The 25,309-nt window shown below is 36.8% G+C and overlaps 1 protein-coding gene across 3 annotated transcripts in view; it reads right to left on the bottom strand.

Moving 5' to 3' along the window:
* Nucleotides 1-25,309, bottom strand: part of PDLIM3 (PDZ and LIM domain 3) — a 30,987-nt gene that overhangs the window by 4,361 nt on the left and 1,317 nt on the right. The window contains exons 2-5 of one of the 3 annotated variants that reach the window (XM_058192580.1): nt 15,630-15,781; nt 14,442-14,526; nt 8,391-8,458; nt 4,756-5,010 (exon numbers count right to left, since the gene is read on the bottom strand). In XM_058192580.1, the coding sequence (XP_058048563.1) occupies nt 4,756-5,010; nt 8,391-8,458; nt 14,442-14,526; nt 15,630-15,781 (560 nt within the window). Of the gene's footprint in view, nt 1-4,755; nt 5,011-8,390; nt 8,459-9,138; nt 9,327-14,441; nt 14,527-15,629; nt 15,782-25,309 lie in introns of all 3 variants that reach the window. The other 2 variants (XM_058192582.1, XM_058192581.1) reach the window with 2 other exon arrangements.

The following is a 25,309-nucleotide window of genomic DNA, read 5'->3' as shown; positions in this document are numbered from 1 at the left end:
AAAATTATTTATTTATTTATTTATTTATTTAATTTATTTTTTGTCACAACATTATATATAAACACATATAATGAAAGAAAACAATAGGACAGGAACGGTAGGCACTTTTCTACACTTATGCACGCCCCTTATAGTCCTCTTAGGAATGGGGTGAGGTCAATGGTGGACAGTTTTTGGTTAAAGATTTTGGGAGTTTGAGAAGAGACCACAGAGTCAGGTAGTGTGTTCCAAGAGTTAACAACTCTGTTACAAAAGTCATATTTTCTGCAATCAAGATTGAAGTGGTTAACATTAAGTTAACATCTATTGTTTGCTCTTGTATTATTGCGATTGAAGCTGAAGTAGTCTTTAACAGGAAGGACATTGCAATAGATGATTCTGTGTGTTAAACACAGGTCATGTCTGAGTCGGCGGAGTTCTAAGTTTTCTAATCCCAGGATTTCAAGTCTGGAGGTATAAGGTATTTTATTTATTTATTTATTTATTTATTTATTTGTTCATACTTTTATACCGCCCTATCTCCCTAGGGACTCAGGGCGGTTTACAGCCATATAAAAACATAAATATATACAGAATAAAACATTAATTTAAAAAACTTATTCAATAGGCCGAATATTTAAAATAGAAATATAAATAATAAAACCCCATTAAAACCAGATTTAAAAATTTAAAAATTCTAGTCCAGTCCTGCGCAAATAAATAGATGTGTCTTAAGCTCGCGGCGGAAGGTTCGAAGGTCAGGAAGTTGGCGAAGTCCTGGGGGAAGCTCGTTCCAGAGGGTGGGAGCCCCCACAGAAAAGGCCCTTCCCCTGCCTGGCCGACAGCACCCTGAGGAGTCCCTCTCTGTGAGAGCGCACGGGTCGGTGAGAGGCAATCGGTGGCAGCAGACGGTCCTGTAAGTAGCCCGGCCCTATGCGATGGAGCGCTTTGAAGATAATTACCAAAACCTTGAAGCGCACCCGGTGTTGTGTCTTGTCCGCTCTCACCGCAGCCGGGGTCTGCTTATCTGCTCCCGAACACGGAGGAATGTATGCCTCCCGGCCCCAGTCCTGGCTCCATGCCCAGACAAGCTGCAGAGGAGGGGGCACCTCACGGTCCCAGCCCTGGCTCCATGCCCAAGCAGGCTGCAGAGGAGGGAGCATCCCCCGGCCCCAGCCCTGGTTCCATGCCCAGGCAAACGGAGCAGCTAGACCCCTCCCCCTCCTCCACAGCATGTGAGCCTGAGGAAAGTTTACTTCCAACAGCTGATTGGAGTGACCCTCGCATCAGAAGATTGGAAAGGCGGAGGCAACAGAAGGAAGGGAGGGGCAGGCCTTAATGAGTGCTGAGTCATGGAGCCACACCCCATAGCCTATATAAAGGATCTGCTTTCTGGCAGTCTCTGAGTCAGGCAAAGTCGAACTTATCTTGCTGAAGTCACTTACTGGTCTCCTGCCTGCTCTGAGGACTTTGCTAGGACTTTGGGCAGAGCTGCATAGGCAAGCCTGATTCGGATTTCCCTGACCCGGCCGTCAGCGGAGGAGTGGGACACGACACCCGGAAGGCCACAGGCAGCCAGTGCAGTCTGCGCAGGAGAGGTGTTATGTGGGAGCCACGAGGGGCTCCCTCTATCACCCGCGCAGCCGCATTCTGAACTACCTGGAGTCTCCGGGTGCTCCTCAAGGGGAGCCCCATTTTGTTGTTTACAGAGGAGTGGAGGACTCTTCTTGTAAAATATTTCTGGACTCATTCAATTGTATTAATGTCAGAGATGTGGTATGGGTTATCTCAGTTACACTAAGAGTTTTGGGTTTACAGAAGGCCTTTTGATGTTTTCTTTGAGATGACGGGCTCTAAATACCTTCCGGCGGTCAAAAATATCCAACGTATCACAAAATGCTTTTGAAAGCCTTTGTGATTTTGATAGTGTATGTTGTCTGATACTTGAAATTCATTGAGGAACAAGAATTCAAATGTCTTTTGAGTAGGCAGAACTTTCTATGTGGTTCTTAGGATCAGATTCATACTTACAAATTATTCTGCAATTTGATTTTTATTGTACTTGCTATTATACTTGCTTCATAAAATAAGAAAAGAGCTACAGTAACTTAGTTTTGCCCTTGCATATGGTTAGTAGGGCAAGCTGTGATGAATAAAGATTGAAAAGTTTAGATAGAACTCATTTTTGGGGAAAGGAACAGATAGCAATTTGTTCCCCAGGGTATATTCTATATTTTTAGTGTATGTTGATCTGGAGCATTGGAAAACCCTGGTACTACAGCCTTTTTCCTCAAAACAAATATTAAAATGTAGATTAAAAAGATTAAAAAATAGATCATTATGCTAAAAACAACCATGTAACATACAATAAAAAATTAGAAACAATAGCAAATGATCACATTTTCCTTTAAATAAGCAAAAAATAAAGTAGTTCCCCGAAATTCATTAGATATCAACAAACATATCTAGAAAATCAAGACTGAGTAACTCCTAGGCCTTCAGAAATGCATACATTAAATAAAAGTAGTTTAAAGTACATAATTTTTAAACTTCTAATCTTTCTAAACGTAATAGTTTCCTATTCAGTTTAGCTCCTGATCGTGTTACGTTCCAAAGAAAATTTCAGGATAATATTAGTTATTACACACAAAATATTCCCAAGCAGAAAGATCTCGTCCTTACATTTGAGTTTAATGAAAACAAAGTCCAACAACAAAAGCATTTCAAACAATTTTTTTCTGGAATGGTTTTCAAAAACAGGTTTCGCTACTTGTAATATCGTCAGTGAAGAGTTCATTCATAATTCCAGCTTTGTTATGAAAAACCCCAATGAAATACATGCAAAAATGAAACAAGTCTATCATATTAGCATGACAATTGGCTCCCTTCTTGGGTCAAGAGACTTTTTTATTAGTAATATGACCAATGAATCCTTATATGTTGGCAATTTAAATGTTTGACATAATTTAAATAAATGTAGCCTTCAAGAATATTTATGTATTGTTTTAGAATTTTCACAACTCAACTAATTATATATATATTTAAAAGCATAAAATATAGTACATCCAATTTAAAAAGCATAAAATCAACCTTGAGCTAGATAACTCACTGATAAGAAGCAAGATCCTTCAGAAGTTATTTCAAGGAACAATCCAGTTTTAAAGCTTTTCAGAAATCATTAATTGATTAGTAAGAAAGACAGAAATCAACAGAAAGCATGTTATTATATATATTTAGAAATATCACTATCATATAAGTAAGCACAGAACAGAGCCACAAAGAATAATTATAAACAATCAGTTACCTGGGAGTCATTCTTAGTGAAATTTTATGCACAGGATTATATTGTACCTAACGTGAATGATGGTTAAAGCTCTCTGATTATAAACTGGCCAAAATGTTAATGCATCTACAATTATAAATCTAAATATGAACGATAGACTGATACAATCCTACTCAATTTTCATGACACTGAAATTAATTTTCCTTAATGTACTTAGAGGTTTTTCATTTTTTAGTATAGGACATAGCTCATGGAAAAAAATAAAAAGAGTTGAAACTGACTTAAGATATCACTAATGAGATACAGATATTCTTGAACTATTTTTATTTCAAGAAGCTAAGCAAATTTTTGGACAGATATCTGCAATCTGAAGTTCAGATAAGATTAATAAAGGGCATGAGATTGATAAAGGGCATGAAACCTTGAAATTGCTGCAGAAATTCCTCCTCTACTCTAGTCCCTGGCCACAGTCTTCCAGGGCCATCCTGCTTTGGTCACTGTAAACATCAGATTTTTTTCATATCAAGCTGTTCCCCATTTTCATAGACGAGCCAACAGGATCTCTGGCTCAGACACATGGATCAGACTGAAGAGCAGCTGTGGGGATGTATTTATTAAGTGAAGCAAGAAAGAGCCAGCCTTCTTTCTGCCATTTCAGAGCATGATTTCCCCATCACACTTGTCAGTTTTTCTCAGTCTGCTTTTGAACACAGATTACTCTTTCTGAAGATTGTTAAACCAGTGTTTAAAAGTAGCCCAACTAACAGTTGATAGGCATCGGGAGATTACTTGCTGCAGCTCAAGAGCTCCTCCTTATTGTCTTACAAGTTCCACCTCCACCCCCACATGCCTGTTGGTTGTTTCTTTTCTTTCTTTACTTTTCTTTTGGTTTCTGGAAAAGCTTCTATGATTATAAGCAGTCTGGGTGCCTGTATGGTAATGCCGGATGAGATCAAAGAATTGACAGAGTCAGTTCTCTTCTCCTACTACTTTTTCCTGGAAATCGGCTGCCAGGTTATGGGAGGATGGCAAGGGAAATGGAACAGCCTCTGCTAACTTGAATTGTGTGTGCTGTTTACTGAAGCAACAACATCTGGCTCCTCCTCTTCCTCCTCACCATGGTTTGCTTAATGGTTTGTGTTACAGTTCATGCTAAGAGCAATATTGAGAAAGAGGGAAGGCAGTTGACCCAGGGTTTAATCAGTGGCTTTGCTTAATGGCTCTTCTCAATCTAAATCAAGATACCCAACATTCAATACATAGCAGAAGCTCCAGAGGCAGGATATGGCTTGAACGTGAAAATAGCCAATAATATGTTTTGTTTGATGACTTGAGGATGGGTGTAGTGTTCTTTCAATGAACAATGGGGAAAGACCTTTAAAGTGGCATGGGGTAACTATACTTGAAAGCCTCAATGAATAACAAGCAAATAGCTGGCACATAGGCAGCATTCTTCATGCAGTATGCTAAGCACACAGGAAGGCTCCCGTTACCTTATAGGGGGTGTTTCCCCGAGTGCTGTAGCAACCTGTCCCTGCAGTGTTTCCATAATATTGTCATCTGAATACATCTGCATAGGAGTGTTAAACTGAGCGTGCACAATCTTGACACCAGGAAGTTCCATTTCTAAGGGAATGTTGGGGGCCATCTTAGCTGCAGCTTTCAACTCAGTAGGACAGATAGTGCTAACAGTGCTAATGGAAGAGGGTGTGCTACGTCCACTGCTGCCATCAAAACCGGAGGGAGTACTGCGTATGTGATTCAAATCAGAGTGAGAACAGAAGGTAAATAAAAGGCACATGCAGTTTCTAGAGTGATCAATGAGAGAAGAGGATGCAAATACAAGAATTCAGTGTAAGCTTTTGTCTACGTTTTCTGCTGTGTACAAACTGTTGTAAAAATCCTCATATTTTGTATACTCAAGTCTCACCACTGTCCACTAAAATGTATGCTACAGTTTAATAACTTGATCAGGTTCAGGCAATTTAATATTAGTGCTTGAACCTTTTGAAATTTGTTGCGTTAAAAGCAACAATAATATTCATACTCTTCAGTCCACAATTATACATATAATCCTACTGATGCCTGCAATGTTTTAACAATATTGCAGCCATTTTAGTGTACTGTAATCTGTTTCCTAAGAATTTCTTGATGTCAGTATAAATATATATAACTTATTCTGAATTCAGATGTTCGAAAAAAGGAAATCTGAAAACCAGGCTGTTAATTATTTAAATTGTGATGACACAGAAAATAATTAAACTATGCAAATACATTTTCTTGCATTTGTTTCACATTGGAAGAATATGCATGCAATGTATATATATTATAGTGATGAAATATTCAATGGTCCAAAATCAAAACTACACAAATGTATATTTACCATTGAGTTCATTGCAATATTATCATTCAAAATGTCATTGCTAAATGCAGTAACTCTTTGGTAACATTAATTTTATTATTATTGTCTAATGTTTAAGGGAGGAGAAGTTAGATTTTAGGTCATTTCAATTAAAAATATATTAGCCAAAATCCAGAAAATGAGTCATACTTTGGTATGTTAAAAGTACATACATTGATATGTTAAAAAGCAGGTTCTCATGATATATCACTTTTCTCTTATTTCTACATAACATGGGTTATGTTGGACACAATATTTCAGCAATTAATGCAATAAATCAGTTTGGACTTACTAAGCAATAAAGTTAAGGAGCTACTAAACCTATAGTCAGTCTTTCCCTTTCAAATATTACACAATGGGGAAAAAGCTGTTTACTGAACAATTGATGGGAGGTTATAGCTTTCTTCATTGGTATTTTAAAACAGCTGGCTGGCCTTTCTGCATGGTGTGGTACCAAGAAATCAGGAAGTAATCATGTAGAAAGCTAGCCTACAGTTGATTATGCTAAGTGTGGATTTACGTTAAGAGGATAACATTTATTATGGCCTAGAGCAGGGGTGTCAAACTGGCAGCCCATGGGCTGGATGCATCATGTGCAGGTCACACCCACCCTAGCTCCGCAAAGGCAAAAAAAATCATGATACGCCACGTGATGTGATCAATTTTGACACCCGTAGCCTAGAGTCTAGGTCTCAATGTGTAAAGAAAATATCTCTACTCCTACTAAAATCCATAGGTGTTACTATCTCTGTTGCTAATCACTTGATTAGTGATTACAATCAAAACTTTGCAATGATTCTGAATAATTACATAATGAAGAACTTTAATATATCCTTGGAAAATGACTGTGATGCACCAAGATGAGAGGTCATAGTAGTGATTTTAAATCCAATTTCTCTCTTAGACATTAATATGGAAATACAATGCAAACTCACTTTGGATTGTAAATTGTGTTGGAAAGTTACTTTTGGGATTTGAATTTTTTTATCAGAAAATAAATTTTATTTTATTTATTTAAACCTGCCCATCTCACAAACAAGTGACTCTGGATAGTGTATAACTTTTTTTTGCCTTACACACTGTAAGCCGCCCTGAGTCTTCGGAGAAGGGCGGGGTATAAATGTAAACAAAAAAAAACAAAAACAGAGCTAGAATATAGTAGAAATACTTAGATTTGATTCTGAATCAATTTGCTTTAAGACAATTGTGACTATATTTTCCTACTCATCAACAAATCTCACTGTTTCATTGGTATTTGCATCTAGATGAGCAGGTGTACTTTAGGTTTGCACTACAAGGTTGAAATCACATGTATTTAGGGCATAAAATTAACTGATTTCATTGTGGTTTACTCTTAGCTAATTGTGCAAGGATTGCAGGCTAAATGTTCACAATCTGGTAAATATTAAAAGTATAAAGTTATATGAGCTTTTGAAATGAAATTTAAATCTCATCACTTTTGCTGAATGCTGCCAATCAAATGCATATGATTCCCAACATTTACTGGTATGTCCAAGCTCAATCAATAACAAGTCATCTTGTTATTATTACAAATCTTATATGACTGCAAACTATATCACTAAATATTTCTAGAAATACTAAAATATTTTTAATTGAGATGAATGATAACATTTCCTAAAGCACAGATCTTTTTTAAAAAATTGCAATCAAAATGCACAACTAATTCAAAGTTGTCAAGAGGAATTCATATAAGACCATACCGGCATACTTTTCAAGAAAACACATATCTTATTATCAGAGACAAGAGCAAAGAAATTCAGAAAAGCCTTACGTGCTCCCAAGCAAACATGCAGTTTTTCATTTGCCAGATTTCTCAGCCAAATATCTCTAGAAGGGGAGAGCTACACGTGGCATTCCCTCATCAAAAAAGCAAGATCAAGAGCCAATGTTTGGAAGACAAGAACCAGGCTTGTCAATTAATGGCAGGATTAATGCTAATAACTTAAATACGTTGTCAACACTTTCACCACAAGCTTGGTCATAAAGCAATAAGGTGCTCATTAGCAGTGCCAGAAAACAAAAGGATACACAAGTAACTACGAACTTCCAGTCATTTATTAGCAGATATTATGTGTTACTAGGTAAACCCAAAAATTATGCTAGGCAGACATGGCATTATAATTTTCAAACTTTATCTTGCTACACACTGTTTTCTAAACACAACTGATGACAAGAGAAATTAAAACCAAAGTACAAGATACTTGATTTCCTATATATCGCAAAGTAATCTGTACTATATATTTTCAATTCTCAAATGTCATCCTCCATAAATTCTTACAACAATGTAGGAATTCATGAAGGAAAGTAATATTCCTATTAAATTATATTCTTTATGCATTAAATCACATTTTAGCCTATTTTCCATTTGTTTTATTCATAATAAATGTCTTAGGTTTTGCTAGCACAGAATATATCCAGAGGTCCTCTGATGCAAGATATATTGAACTTAATAGAATTTGGGGAACCCTGTGGCCTAAGATGTTGTTGTAACCTGAATCAATATGTATGCTACATTTTTACCAACACTTTCCATGATTTAAGAGCTGGATCTCTTTATTACTTGGAAATCACTGTTTGACTACAGCTGTGAAGCAAGCATTTCATTCATTAGAAGGATTTACAACATACTGAAGCAGCAATATTACTGAATCCAGTTGGATTGTGGGGAAAAAAAATCATGCACCAGTTACAGGCAAAAGTTATGACCTGCTTGGGCTTTGGACTACGAAAGGTTTAGGTCGAATATTATGTTTGTGTTCAAAGTAGCCTATGTCCTGGAAAAAAAGGAAAGGGTTACAAAACAACTTTCAGCAAATTACAGTATATTTGTTTCCAAAGAAGATAATGCACACATTGAAAATTATGGAGTGTAAGTTGTAAGTAGTAGTATTAGCACATTTCCTGTTATTGGAGGAAAAACAATGTGATGGCTAGGCCAAAATCAGGCATTTAAAAGCTGCTGGTCCTATTCCACATTCTACAAAGTAAATCCCATGAAATACACAGATTTAAAATATCAAAAAGCACTCAGGAATAGGCTGCACACATCAGTATAAACAACACCACTTGAAATCAGTATGATGTGCAGGTTTAGCCCTGTTATATTTATTCAGATGAAAGTCAGATTAAAACTAAATGGGTTTCAATTCATAGCATGTGTATATGCATAAAATTATACTTTTGATGCTTGTTTAGCTTTGTTTTGGCTGGATTGAACTCAATGTTGCACCTATGCATAAATTTTTTGTTGAAGAGAAGGGTATGCTCTAAATATTGGTCCTTCCCACATAAATATTCATTTGAGGGTAAATATCTTGAAAGGCACTTTTTAAAAAGTTTTGAAGATCAGGAAAGAAAAAAGAGAGCAAAAGGCAGGAAGAGATGGACTCAGCAATATAAGAAACAAGGATACCAAAGGTAGTAATGAGAAGCCCTCTCACACTGTGGTACTCACTTTTCAGCTGAACTAGGGATCAGGCCACGCAGCTGTCCGTGAAGAGCATCGTGTATATTGCCAGATGAATAAAGCCCAATTGGAGAGTTATAGGCAGAACTCATTACCTGCCTTTTGTCATCAAGGTTAGCTGCTGCAACAAAAGGCTTGGCCTTTCTGTTATGAGTTGCACCAATAGGCTTCAATTCCTGTACATAAATAGGCAGACAAAATACACAGAGCTACAATGCACACTTAAGCCAACAGCAGGCAAAACTGACATTGCGGCTAATTATTAATCAAATGCATCAGTCCCAAGGCACAACAAGCCTTGATTTAGCAAACCACTAAGCAAGCACCTATGGAAATCTTTATAGAAAATAATTCCAATTGTAGGCAGATAAGCTTACAGACGTGACTATTGTTATTTATTTGAGGCAGCATTACAAGCATTTGGCTGCAGAATATTGCAGAACAGCCACAGTTCTTCCTTCTCTCTCTCCGCCACTAATATCCAGCCATCCAGAAATCAAAAAGTGTTGCTATTGCACCACCTCTTTCCCCAATTTTGTTGGTGATAAGCAATGACACAAGCAGGAATGTAAGGTCAGTGATGTCAGCTCACACAAATTTGGATGACTAAAGGTAAGAGGGCAGGAGAGAAGACTGGGTTACCCTGACCTTTCTTGGCAACTGCATTTTTTCTGCAAATATAAGATTTCTTTGTCTCAGAATAAATGAAATGACCATCTTTCATGGGTCTTTGGCCACAAGGTTTCTTTCAATCAATAAAATGCATTTCTAGATACAGTTTAAATGGTATAAATAATTTAATCAAAGCACAAAACAGTCTATTGGGTCCTTTCTTTTGGTTGTAGCACTGCCGTAATTTGGTTAGTCCTAAAGCAAGACAGACATAAGTGGACACGCTGCCTTCTGAACAAATTTTATAAAGTGGTTTTCAGAAGATGCAAAATAAAACTAAGCTGACAAATGCTCTGCATTTAAATCAAGCAGCAGCTTTCTGCTTGCACTATCATGCTGAGATCTAAACTGAAACACAGCATAATTTATGGCTTCCAATCCTAATGAAGCAAAGAACAAAATTGCCACAGGAAAAAAGAGTGGCAAGGAAATCTGAACGAAGTAAACAAAGCCCTGTTGTGTCTTCTGATTTACAATCTATTTAAATTACACTATTAACTTCCTCAAGTCATTTGTTTTACTAAATTAGAGTTTAAATTGTGTGGGTACTTTAACAAGATTTTTTTTCATTGCTCCAATTGTTTTAGCTGTGTGTTACATCCATTGATGTAAAACAGTCAGCTAGAGCATAAAATACCATATCAGGTACATTATTCAGTGTCTTGAGAAAAAGAAATCTGTTAATTGTTTCCCTTTTTTCAGTCTTTATGGCTGAAAAAGTACTAGTGTTAAGAATTCCAGTGATCTGGAAGAGAATTCAAAGGTTTGAACAATGGATTTGATCTTCCTTATGAGCAGCAAAAGTTATAAACATTCATTTTTCTTGTTACAGAAATATATTTCATATTTGACTATTACAACCTATTTCAAAACTTCCAAAAAAATTTAAAAGTTTAAACAAATATGTGGTTAAGGTGAAAAACTCATCTATGGTACCATTTCACGTTTTTAAAATATTTATTCCATTTTCCCTTCTAAACCAAAGGAAAGTTTCTCAGAACAACTTACAAAAAGTATATTTATGAAAACATTAGAAGTTTTGTATATCTTAAATTTGGATGAGCTATGTGGATGATTACATTTGGATTATCTGTGTGACTGCTAGGAGTCAAAAACGACTTGATGGTCCATAATCAATCAGTCAAATTTGGATGCTAGGTTTTAGAACACAATCAGTCACAACTTTGGTCTGTAAAATATAGCATCTTATTTAATCTATAATAGGGAAAGAAATCCTGTAACCCTCTAGATCAGGGGTCTCCAACTTTGGCAACTTTAAGACTTGTGGACTTCAACTCCCAGAATTCCTCAGCCAGCCAAGCTTGTGAAAGACCTGTGAAGTCCACAAGTCTTAAAGTTGCCAAGGTTGGAGACCCCTGCTCTACATGGGTGTCAAGTGCCACTGTTGGATGGATTCATATTCAAGATGGATGTGCAGTATTGTCACTTCTATCAGACCTAAGCAGCATAGTCAATAATCAGGAAAGATAGGGCCTATATACCAACAGAGGATCACTGTTTCGCCACTGATCTACTTGTAAGCACTGATCTACTTGTAAGACTGTTTACAAAATACTCTTAATTAATCCTTATTGTTAGTATAATCTGCTTTAAAGAACTGATTTGGACATTCAAGAAATGTGCTTATAACAGCGTAGTTCACAAGCACAGTTCTGTAACCAAGATGGGGAAGGACAGTTACCGCCCCAAAGAAATCCTCTTTAGTTGAAAATCAGTTGTGCTTTTTTTTGTTTCACAATATATTCCTGTGATTTATTTAGCATTTCTTAGTCCTCTAGTTTTCAAAAGAGACTAATTTCACTTGCGGAGTTGTTAATGTACAATTATTGTAGTGGCCCAAGAGACAATCAGAGCATCCAGAGGAGCAAACTGGCTAACTCAGATGGATAGGCAAAATCGGCTCTACACCTAACTCTATAATCAGATTTCTTTTCTTGTGAGCATAGTATCCATCAGGTAGGTAGGAGGCTTCTCATTTGAATAGTCTCCCACATGGAAAGGTTTCTTTAAACAGAAAGGTGAAAGCCTGTTGGATGTTGTAGTTAAGGCATTGTGCTAGAAATTGGGAGATGCAAGTTGGTGACTTTGGGTTGCTCATTATCTCTTACTTCTGAACCCTGCAAGAAAACTGAAGGGACTAGTCCATGTAATTGGTGGGAGTCAAAAACTGATTCAGAGGCATCAAAATCAAAACCAAAACCAAAACCCAAGAATGAAATCAAAACAAAAACCAGAAAAGTAACTTTGCAAAATGAAAAAATACTATCCTGGTCGTCTCATAATGTGCTTTTGTTCAATAGTCAGGAAGGACCATTGAGCATTCAAACCTGAATTCACTATTAATGTTAACATAAGTCATTTGGAAGAGTTATATTACTGGAAGAGCTATATTCAAAACATGAAGGCTACCTCTTGAAGCAGCATTTAAAACAATGGAGCTTCATTGTGTTCAGTTGAATTAAATTGGCTGGAAAGTGACCTTCCATCAAAACACTGGCCCTCATAATGTTAACAAATAGAAATCTAATTGTCTATCCATCAATTTACAAAGCTTTATATTAGTATCAATGGGATTTACTTCCATTAAATGTGGTTATTAATCAAAGAGGTTATCGCCCCCAAAAGAAAAATCAAAATCCTAGGCAATAGGAAACTATGATGATTGCAAAGAAATTCTGAAAAGTGTATAACCAACTATTTTTAATACTATTGGGAGATATATTACAGAAACACATGCAGTACAGCAGCATCAATTTTATGCCAACATGCATTGCTGCAATGTGAATTTGACCTAATTTTTCTTTCCCAAAATATGACCAATGTGCAAAAAGATAAACTGAAATAGCAAATCATAGCAACAAATGAACACAGTCCAGCTCTTTTGTTTATTGCATGTAACAAAACTCTGAAATACTGTATTGGTCATCTTAACTGACATTTCAGTAAGAATCCAAAAATAAATTATGGAATCTGGATTCGTTAGGGGTGAAATCGGGAAGGTATATTCTGCCAATGTAGTTAATCTTTTTTATTTTAAAATTTGCAGAAAAACATCTGTTGAAACACCTCCACTGACCTATTTATTGCTCATCAAGATGATTATTTAGCATTTAAAGAATTAAATATATAATTTAATATTTAATGACCTTTCTTAGAATAATTTGTTAATAACTTAAAAGTCAATAGCCAGTAGAGTATTTTAATTACATATTTTGTTTTGGCAGTAGTTTAGTCATTATTTTGTTGTTTGGATTTGAAATAACGTACTTCCATTTGAATTCCCATTTAGTGAATCTTTTTCCATGTACTGTTGTTAGTTCGATTTATTGCATGGCACCATAGTAGACGATTTCTTTTATTTCAGATTAATTAATCTGAAATTTCAGACTAATTAATTTTATTTATTCATTTGTTTATAAAGACCGCCAATCTTACCTTAAGGTAACTCTGGACAGCTTACAATTGTAAAAGAGAAAAACTATACTGCAGTGCAATTAAAGACAGGAATGGTGGGAAAAGAAGGTGGGAGGTGGCTCTGTTGTTAATCGATCAACCACATCCACTGTGATGTTCCCCCATTGGAGCCCCAAGCTAACTGGCAGAGCCTGGTCTTTCAGCTCTTCTGGAGGGTTGGAGCCGATCTCACTCTGGGGATGGGGGAATATATTCCAGAGGGCAGGTGCAATGGCAGAGAAAGCCCTTCTGCTGGACCCTGCTAGTCAGTATAATCAGGCCGAAGGGGCTCTGCCAGCACAGGTGGGGTGAGCCAATCCCAGTGGGTTTGATTTTGTCACTCAGTTCAGTCAACATCTAATTCCAAGACAAGCTTATAGTGACTTTTCAGATGTAAACTATCTTGAGTAAACTCTTCCAATCTAGTATTTTTAGATATTTTTGAGTTCAGCTACCATAATTCTGAAGGAATTCATTAGATGTAGAAGACATTATATTAATGGGTGAATCTATCCAGAGCTCACTAATTTAATTCCTTGATCCATTAGAGTAAAATTTATCTACAGAACATACGTGAGATACTAAGACAGCTAAACTCAAGATCTTAGTCAATCTAGAATATAGATATACGAGAGTCATCATTTCCAAGGGTGTTTAACCATAATGTCTTGGGATTTACTGGTTAAGTGTTGCTGTCATGTTAAATGATCAGTTAGCAGTACAGTCAACTTACAATTGGTTGTTTAACAACCATTTTCGGCTAACACTACCTAATGACCATGAATTTGCTTAACATGTGAGGTGATGTGCTTAATGACTATTGCAAAAAATGTCATACAATCAAGTCCTGTCACATGAGAGCCTTGATTTATGATCATGGTAACTTACAACCAAAAATCCAATCCAGTTATGGTCATAAATTGAGAACTACCTGTACAAGTTGGTAAGTACTAACTAATTAAAAATAGAATAAGAGTGTTCGTGATTTCAGAATTATTAGATCTCAGCTGTAAAAATCCAGTCAACCACTAGATGGCAGGGAAGATATGCAGATAACTTTAGAGTTTTCCAGTGTTAAATGCCATTTAGTGGCCATCTGGATTCTTGGCAGTCCGGACATAGTTTTAATTTGAATCAATTGCTACCTGTGGTTCAGCTTCCAAGTTTATTTTGAATGGATGCGGTCTTCCCTCGTCTGCTACTTGTGGAGACCACAATTTAGTCTCTGCCCTGTTGGATAAAAATGAAGAATGAAATAGGGAATCCAAAACATTTCACCATTTTTAGCATGTCATAAGCATTTTATGTATTTATGTCGTTACAGACTACACTTTTATAGACAATTAACTGGGATTGAATTTGAAGACACTACTGTCCACATTGACCAATGTAGGTTTATGTTGGTAATTTGTACATTAAATCCCACATTAAAAAGTGGATAGTTTTCAAGTTACAGTATTTTTAAAACTTCTACTAATAGAAAGAAAGAAAGAAAGGAAAGTCAAATCTATCAGTATCAGCTACTGTCCAGAACAGTAAGCAACATATGGCATAAGAATGATAAACACAAATTGTGAAAGACTAATTTGGCAATACTTTTTTAAAATAATCACAAAACAGGAAGGAACCTCATCCCTCAAACAGCTCTGTGTTTGATAAGGATATGTAGAATGGAAAATTTCAAGCAATTAAAGCAATAACTCATATCAAAGCAAAACTAAATGGAATTCATTTGATATTACTGTTATGGGGAAGACAACCACTGGTTTGAGGAACTGGGTTCTTCTGAGTTAATAAGTAAATCTGCCCCAAGTTTGCACCTGCATAGACAGTTGTTTTTTCGCAGCAGTTCAAGAATTCTTTTGACACAGGTGTAATTTCACCAAATACTTTCTTTGTCTTCCAGTTTGGTACATGTTAAAAAAATTCTTGGGATTAATTACATTAGAAAAATTGCAAGATATTAATCCTAATGCATAATCACAGAATGTGATTTATTATATGCAAGGGTGAGCTGCTCATTTTTGTGGTGACCATAGCATAATTATACCACCATAATTAGGTGACAAAGAAACCATTAATGGCAATTCTTTTTTTAAAAAAATCCAACAAAATCAGTTTTTCAGCTTCATACACTTAGAAAAGATTTTCAAAAATCAGAACAAAAAATCCCAACCACTCCTACGACATCATTATACTACAGACTACTAGAGTGACTTTAAAAAAAAGTGAGGGGCAATCCCTTGGGAAAAATGCATTCCTTCTTGACCTAGAGAATTCAAGGTCCAGATTTTGGTACGGTGATCCTGAGCATTTGAACTGTGAAGAATTACCTCTCAATTTTCAGACAGAGTTGCTGGGTTGCTGCTTTAATTTTCTCCTGGGCATCATTGTGAGTCATGTTCTCTGTGCTGTGACCATCAATAGCTATAATGATGTCACCGGGAGACAGATTTGCCTGTGAAGCTTTACTTCCTGGTGTTATCTAAAAGAAAATCAGAGTAAGTTTTTATGCAATTGTTTAACAGGTATATGTCCATTTATAGAATCTGTCTGTCTGTCTGCTTGCCTGCCTTGACATGTTTTTGCAAAGTAAGAATTACACAATAAACGTTTCTGCCATTAACACTAGACTCTTCTATTTACTCAAATTCCTTCGTCTTAAAAAGATTTAGACCAGTTTAGAGTTGATAATCAGCCACAGTCAGCAGATCCTGAAATGCTCAGAAAGCTCCAGGGGATGAAGAATTCACATTCCAATCAATAGAGGCAGCTAAAGGAAATGCACTAAGCATTTTCTGAACTACAGCCATGTCTAAGGAAAGAAAAATGTTATAGGACAGAAAAGGATCTATGCACTGTGCCCAGTGTTCAAAAGAAGTGGGATTAAATCACCCAGACACATCTCCATTTTAACGCCATAGATAACCCCTATCGCACACTACTGCAAGCAATTAGGACATTCAGCTGATTTTGAGCAGCTACTGGAAATGAGAAAAACAGCAACAGCAATAGGTCTTATACTTGTATACCACTTCATAGTGCTTTACAGCACTCTCTAAACCAGGGGTGTCAAACTTGATTTCATTGAGGGCCGCATCAGGTTGTGTTTGACCTCGGGGGGCTGGGGTGGGTGGCCACCTCGACATCACTCGTGTCAAGGATGCCTGTGGTGGCCCGAGGGCTCTGCCAGTGAAAACGGGCTATCGAGCTCCATGTTCGGCTGCAACGGCCTCTTGCAACCCGCTGCCAGCGAAAACAGAGTTTGGCTGCATGCAGCCCTCCTGAGCTCCGTTTTCGCTGGCAGAGGCACCGCAGGCTGGTCCTTTGTTGTTTCAGGGCGGCCCTGCAGGCTAGATCTAAACACCCCGTGGGCCGGATCTGGCCCCTGGGCCTTGAGTTTGACACCCCTGTTCTAAGCAGTTTACAGAGTCAGCGTATTGCCCCACCAATCAGGGGCTTCATTTGAAAGACCTCAGAAAATGTTCAGCTTGTTAAAGAAACAACCAGACTGTTTCTTGATTCAACAAAATTGTAGCTGAGTTTAAGCCAAGATCAGTTTCTATTTCTTGCTGATCATAATGTGATTGTTAAGCAAATAAAGGGATGACATAGTTAAAATTCACAGAATTGCTAAGACTTAATATGGCTTAAATTTTGATTAGTCTGGTGTATCATATTAATTGATAGCTTATATCATGAATGAACCATGGCATTGTAGCCTATTCAATAAATGTTTTAGTAAATTCATATTATCCAATAAATGTTTTAGTAAATTCATATTTAGTCCTTATTAGAACTCTGATAATTCATACAGTTGAATTCAGATTAAACTACAGAATTACTTTAGTTTAGTTGGTCCTATTTAAATAGACTACATGTAGGACTGCAGTAGATATTGGCTTTATTTCAAGTACTGGCTTGCAGATATTTATGATAATACTGATAAGCATTTAAACCTTTGTATCAACTTGGTGGCCAAATTCTCATTTGTTCCTTCCTTCATATAAATGGAAAAACAAAAGATGCTATGGATATCTGAAGATCTGCACAGAAACAAAACAAATTTTTATTTTGCCCATGACTTTACAAAAAGCCCTAGTTTAACTTTTATGGAGTTTAATCTATTTGTTCCTTGTATATTCTTTTTAGACTGTAATTTGTTTTCCAAATTACATGATTCACACTAAAATTCTAAATTCATGCAGTGATTTGCTTGTGCAGTGCAAGCATTAATTAAGCCTGCATACCAACAAAACACTTAAAATCATGAATAGTACAGAGGTAACAGACACTAATGGTAGAACACAAATTACATGTATGAAAGTAATCTAATCCTATCTAACCATATTTGGCATCAATAAATATTAGAGGGTGAGAAAGTAGGGGCTATTGTAATCTTAGTGTGTGAAAGAATACCTTCTGCCATAAACATAACATAAACCAATCTAGATGGATTCAGTAGCCACTGAAAGCTTTATCTTTCATGAATGTGTCTCATTTACTTCCAAAGATGAACAAACTGCCAACAATTTATCACACTCCATCTTATGATATTAATATTCCATAATTTAAGTATGTGCTCTGTGAAGCACTTACCTTTCCTGGTCCTAAATAATTGGTATTATGTTAGCAAAAAAACTTCTGTGACTTTTTTCTACATAACTTGTCCCATTCGTATTTGTTTCTCGCCTTATTTTCTTGTCTTTCTCCAGAACATTTAAGTTATTGCAATACAGTATCTTCGTACTGTAGCTAAATAGCTCCAGCTCTTTGATAATTTTGCTTATCTTTTTTTAGTCTATGGTTATTTTAAGACATAATAATCATAACTATAGAGCGTGTCCTACGTTAATCACACTGTGCTTGTACTAAAACATTAGGACATAACCGTTTTTTAAAAAAACAAACAAACCTTCAATTTAATTTTCTGATATCCAACGTTAAGAAAAATAATGGGAGAAGGAAGAACTTTCCAGGTGATTAAAGATTTTATAAAGTGGATCATTCAGCTGCTAAAAGATTTACTTAAGTTCAGATGAATACTGTACAAAGCTCTCCTACAGACATGTTATACAAGGTAGTGCAGCCTGTGGGCAGGAAACATTTCTAGTCTTAAGCCTCTGACTTTTAACAGAACTCAGAAACTGGACACAGTCTTTAGCAAATCAAGTCATAACTTCTCAATTTGGATATTATGAGAAATTGTGTAGGAAACCAGAACATCTTAGTGCATATTCTAATTCAAATAAACCCATGCATTTGAACTGGGTTAGTATTCAGAACGATCTTTCATTTCAAAATTCTCTGAGTTTACAGGAGGTAATTTTTTTTTGGAAAAATAATAAGAAAGGACAATAAAGTTGCCTTTGAATTTATTCCTAAGCAGGTATTCAGATGTTAACAGAGGCGTAGAAGTTTCTCCCACTAGACTTTTAAAAATATATATTGGAAAATCAACTTCTGCAAATTAGTCATTAATTTTTTGATGAGTAGCTTGGGACTAGCTTCTGCCAGGAACCCATTTGATTCTGTTTCTCTCCCACTCCAAGATAAAGTTCATTTCCCTGTGTTATGATCATTCCTTTTTAAAGGGTCTTTAAGAGTTCCAAGAATTTTTTTTTTTTTCTTAAAGCAAATTTGTATGGGAGCATCTCTGGCAAACAGTACTGTCTACTTAAGTGAGTCATTGCTTGGTTTTTCTGTAACTATAAACTTTTAGGAAGTTCCAAGCCAAATCTGATCTCTAGCAGGGATGGGAAAACTGGTGCTTTCCACATTTTGAATTTCAATTCCCATGATATTTTTTTCTTTTTTTGGTGTGTGTGTGTGTGTGGGGGGGGTTAGCCTTTCATTAAACTGCAGGAAAAAGTAGTACTTCCACTTGGCATCTTAATTTGTCCAGGAAAATGTTTGGATAGGAATTGGCAATTGCCAACTCCCATTTTACCTCAGAATAATAGAACAACAGAGTTGAAAGGGAACTTGGAAGTCTTCTAGCCACCCCCCCTGCTCAAGCAGGAAACCCTCTACCATTTCAAAACAAATGGTTGTTCAATCATTTCTTAAAAACCTCTACTGTTGGAGCACCCAGAACTTCTGGGGGCAAGTTGCTCCACTGATTAATTGTTCTGTCAGGAAATTTATTGCTATTTCTAGGTTGGTTCTCTCCTTGATTAGTTTCCATGCAATGCTCCTTGTCCTGCGTTCAGGTGCTTTGGAGAATAGCTTGATTCTCTCTTCTTTGTGGCAGGCCCTTAGACATTGGAACACTGCTATCAGGTCACCTTTAGTCCTTCTTTTCATCAAACTAGACGTACCCAATTTCTGCAACCATTCTTCATATGTTTTAGCCTCCAGGCCCCTAATCATCTTTCTAGAGTCCCAACATCTTTTTTATATCGTGGCAACCAAATCTGGATGCAATATTTCAAGTGTGGTCTTATCAAGGCATTACAAAGTGGTACTAACACTTCCCATGATCCTGATTCTATCTGTCTGTTAATGCAGCCTAAATCTTTGTTGGCTTTTTTAGCAGCTACAGAATACTGCTGGCTATAGATACGGTAAATGGTTATCCATAGGACTCCAGGATCCCTCTAACAGTTACAACTATTGAGCTAGGTACCACCTAAACTATATCTCTGTGTTTTGTTTTTATTGACTAAATGTAGAACCTTATTTTTCTCACCACTGATTTTAATTTTTTTAGGGCCCAATGTTCAAGTCTGTAAAGATACTTCTGTATCTTGAATCTATCTTCTGGAATGTTTGTTCTTCCTGCCAGCTTGGTGTCTGAAAATTTGATAAGTTCATCTTCTATCTCCTTAAATCATTGATGAAGATATTGAAGAGTACCTCAAAAGATCATGACCTTATTGCTAAGAACATGAAGTCAAAATGTCCATTTCAATTGCTTTCCATGTTTCCAAATAAAACACAAAACAGGTTGCTTTTAGCTTAGGCAAGACCAAAGACAGTCATATTGCTGTTTTAACTTTCCACTCCATCACTTTTGGCCTGCCCTATTACGGTGACAGCATGGTATTTCCAACTCATTACTGGGACATCTGGAGGCTTTTTAAAAAAGTTGTCCATTATTGCTCTAGGAAGATGCAGGACTAAAGCAGAAGTTTTTCAGAACACTTTTTTGTAAGTAATGCTCTTTGAAAACAATGGCACTTACTTTCAAGTAAACATTATCAGCTCTATCTGCTAGTCCAGTGATGGTGAACCTTTTTGGCACCGAGTGCCCAAACATGTGTGTGCTGGAGCCCCGGGAACTCAAATACCAGCTGGCCGGTGCACGTGTGCGTGGGCCACCTGGTCTTCCCACATGCTGGAACACTGGAAACCCAAAGACCAGGTGGTCAGTGTGTGTGCCCACAGAGAGGGCTCTGCGTGCCACCTCTGGCATGCATGCCATAGGTTCACCATCACGGTGCTAGTCAATTTATTAAAAGCTTGCACATTCTTACTAAGAAATGAAGAAATGAAATATATTCTGGATAGTTTTACACAGTGGTAACTTTAACCCTGAGAGACATAAAATCAATCAATTTAGAAGGTATCCAGTGAAGTCATTTAGAGCAATTGGCTTCAATAAAACTTGATCCAATAAATTCAGGTCCTCAGCTTTAGCATCAAGCAGTAAAGATGTTACAGTAATGGATTGGTCTGAAAATGTCTATAGGTACGAGAATGTATTCATTTTGGTCTTTTTAAAAATATTGCATCATTATGCAAACATGAAAAACCACCTAAAACAGATGTTAATGGCAAGCAAACAATATTAATAAAACAGCAGATACTATCTTTACATGTTTTTCCTTGTACATAGGACTTGTAGGCTGCTGAGGACCTCCAAAGGGGCAATTAATAAATCTTCTCATGCAGCTACTTGTCCCATGGAAATTCAGAAAGTTTATTTTGAACTAATTTGCTATAAATGCAGCTAGCTCTTTTTCTGTTAATATCACTTTAAATTTTACTGTGTACTATAAACAAATGCCAAGTAGAAGTCAGACACGGCTAAATATTTTTCCTGAGAGATAATGGGAAGTATTTTAATTCCATAAAAGGAAATTCAGCCCCAAAACACCACAATCTCTTCTATTGTTTTAAACTTAACCTTTGTTTCCTTTTTCCATGGTAGATGCCAAGTGTGCATGTCAGAGCAGTTTAGGAGTGCCTCTATGCGTTTTACGGGAGGTTAAGTTATTTAGACAGAGAAACTTTCTGGGAAACAAACGGCTAGTTATTTAGAATGCCATCTCATCTTTTTTGTGTTAGACTTAGTTTGGCAATCCCATGCATATTTCCTCAGAAGCCAGCCACAGGAAGTTCAACTGGTGTTATTCCAAAGTAGAAACAGAGGTTTAATTTAATTCTTCCGATCAAATACAAAAAGAAAAGCTTTTGTGAAGTACAGCAAATCTTCACAGATGGCAATAATTCACCTCTTTAAAGACTTATATAGATTGCTGTTCTGCAAATAAATAGTGGACCTTTTTATATGGTAATACTATTTGGTGAAACTAAAATGATAATAAAATAAATGTTATCAGAAGTTTAGGAATGTTTATACTTTATTTTATTTAGAAAGGTACTACTCATCTGTTACTATTTTTCAAAAATTCATTTCATGAAAGCCACTAGCAAAGATTAGAGTTTGTGCTCGACTTTTCTACAGGACTAGGTGGAATATAAAGTCAAATACAATATTAGAAAAATTATTTGTAATTTCTATAATACACTCACTTTTTAATACCAGACACCCTCAGATTTGTGACCAAGTAAACATTATCTAATGAGGTTGGCCCAAAAAGTTTAGGGAAATGTGGTCAATGGAACCACATTTCAAAGTTGCAAAGTTACTTATTTAAAACATTTCAATACCATCGGTTATGCCATACATCTCCAGTCAAGGTACAACACTAAATACATTCTATATGATTAAAATTAATAATGAATGATTAAAATTAATGAAATAAAGCATATCAAATAAAGCAGTAGCCATGAGTTGTGCTACATGAGATCCATATGCCAAAGTAAGAAAGTTTCCAATATGTGTATCAATACTGAAGCAAGGCTAGCACATGCTTTTATCTCTGGGGAATGTGCTTCACAGAACAGATGCCAACAAGAGTGGCTTGATGGCCTAGTGGTGAAGACATTTGCCCCCCACTTGAAAGGTTGCGAGTTCAATCCTAGGTAGTGGCAGATTTTTCTCTCTTAGGATGAAAAGAAAAAAATATCTGCTACAAAGTACATCCAGCAAGTAAACATTCAGCTTCATCCAGTCACCTCAACCGTATCCTGCATTAAGGGATTACAGGGTTATAAAAAGGGGTTTGTTCCTTTTTTTTTTTAGCGGATGCCAATATAGAAAAAGGCCTCTTTTTGACAGATGCCCAAGACAAATTCTATTGATAATTTGATGAGCAGACTCCTGTGGGAAAAGGTATTCTCTCAGGAACCCTAGTCCCAAGGAATTTAGATCTTTATATATAGAAGCAGTTTGTGGAACTTTTTCAATAAAGGTGTTATTATATTCCAGGAATCAGGCATTCTGCAAAATCACCAGTAGTAGTTTATCATGGTGCTCTTTCACCTCATAAATGAATCCATAAATGAATGACCTGCTTTTTTTTACAATCACTTTTTATCACCTGGAGGACATAAATGGGAAGTTGTATTTCTATGCTGGGTGCCAAATAAGAGCCTTGCCTCATTAAATAGATTACTTTCTGCACTAATTAAAGAGAATGAATGGAATCCACCCTTCTTCTACTCAGTCCACTTTCTCACCTGTCTACATGCAATTTCGGTTCTCTATGACAGACAAGTGAAATTAAGATCAGTTTGAACTCTTGATATTTTCTCCATATCCGAAAAGTAGGGTCAGCTGATCCAATAAGGATAAACGTTTGTTGCATGTTTGAATTGGTTGCCAAAATGTGCCTACAAGTCAATTGGAAAAGGGATAGAAGCCAACATTCCAGTAGATATTCTGCCTTGTTTCAGCTGTCTAGCTGTTTCTATTCCCATGAGGGTTTTTGTCTTGTTTTGGTATATGTGACCAAACCTTATGAGCACTAGGTCTCTGGATGCTTCACATTGCCATGATTTATTTTACCAAGGTACTTACAAAGTTACTAATTAATGATAACCTAAGGGAATTCTGAGTCTGCAGACACAGACCTTCTCTTACTCTATTTTTTTCCTGAGCAGGTGTGCATCCTTCCAATCTAAGTACCAAAATGCAGAAAGATGGCATTTTTAATTTCCAAAAATCTTTAGGGCCTTCTTGGGGCTTATAGACTTTGTCATAAATAAGGATGCTTGCTGCAACTCCTTTGCCATTTTAATTTTCTTAATTAATCTGTTTAACCAAATAAATGTAGAAATGGCAGGGGACCTGAAAATAACCTGGAATTGTCTGCAGACACACAAGGAACAAATAGGCTAAACCAGTGTTTCTCAACTTTAGAATGTGTGGACTTCAATTCCCAGAAATCTTCAGACAGAAACACTGGGCTACACTGAAGAAGATCATAGAGTACCTCTGTCAAATTCAGGAGAACTGGGGTGATTTATGTTAGGCAGGACAAATTGCATTGCATATAGGTGTAACTCTGTCTCCCAATATCCTGCTGCCAGTCTCAGTATCTGGGGTTTTAAACAGATGCCTTTTTGCCTGAGGTGGGGTGGGGGCTGAAATTGCCTAATGACAAGGCTGGCCTTATGCATTTCTCTCTTCTCTTCCCTTCCCACCCCCCACTCTCTGCACTGCCTGGAGCCTGCCTGTGCCTTTTATTTGTTGTATGTGTGGGTGTGGATGAGACATAAAAAACCCTCACAGTATATTAAGATATTACAATCTGGATAGCCCTGTTTAATTATCACCAGGGGAAGGCAAAGGGACTAGAAATCAGCCACATTTCTAGTTCACAAAAGCACTGAAATGCTTGGATATCCAGTGTTACCAGTTGCAGTAAAAGGAGAACTATAGAATCAGTGTTGTGTTAAACACTGATCTATAGTTCTCCTTTTATTGCAACTGACATAGTCTATAGTAGCCAGGAATCTGGAGGGATCTGGTTAGTGGGAAGACAAGGCAGGAAAAAGGGCAGCCAAGCTCTCAACTTTTTATTACAGGCATTACTAACACAGGAGGAAGAGGTGTGTTTATATGATTAAGTATTTCTCACTCATACAGGGAAGTTATGGTGGGAAAAGGAATTACTTTTTCTTTAATTCTCTATACAGATCCTGGATTTATCTAGGCATAGCAAGCAAGGCAAAAGAAGAGAAATCCTGCATAGACTAGGCAGCTACAATCAAACCCAAACTCTCCTTCTCCCAATATTCAGTACTCCCAGGCCTAAAAAGCACGATGACCTGTTCCAGGTTGGCAACTGTCCCATACAAATAGACTCTTAGAGCATGGAGTTGCATTTCAATATAGTCATAATCTAATTTTGACCCCCAACATTAAGGTGATAGCACATAGTGCAGTGTTACACTCCTAAGTCTCCTCACTTGGACAATGCAAGATGTTCAACTAAATTTGCACTCTTAGACCTACTTATAGGTAGGTTCCCCCCTCCTGTATTTGACATGACGCATATTAAAACAGGACTTGATTGACATTTGTTTTTGTATCCAATCTTTATTACTTTTACAAATAACTCAAGGCTGCAAACATATCCAACACACCTTATTCCTATTTTCCCCACAACAATCCTGTGAGGTGAGTTGGGCTGAGTGTGTGTGTGATTGGCCCAAAGTCATCCAATTGGCTTTCATGGCTAAGATGGGACTTGAACTCAGTGTCTCTCACTTACTCGCCTGGTGCAGCGTTTTCACATTTAGCAAGCATATCTTCATTGCAATGGTACATGGCGCAAGTTGTCATCAATCCAGGCCCAATAGGTTTCTTTTTAGTTTCCCTCCCTCCAAAAACAAAGACCTACATTTCCTGTATTTGCAAGGTAAACACCATTTTTGT

This window comes from Ahaetulla prasina, chromosome 8 (genome assembly GCF_028640845.1).
Source record: "Ahaetulla prasina isolate Xishuangbanna chromosome 8, ASM2864084v1, whole genome shotgun sequence".
NCBI lineage: Eukaryota > Metazoa > Chordata > Lepidosauria > Squamata > Colubridae > Ahaetulla > Ahaetulla prasina.
The sequence above is the reverse complement of the archived record's forward strand: the minus strand, read 5'-3'. Positions and strand labels throughout refer to the sequence as shown.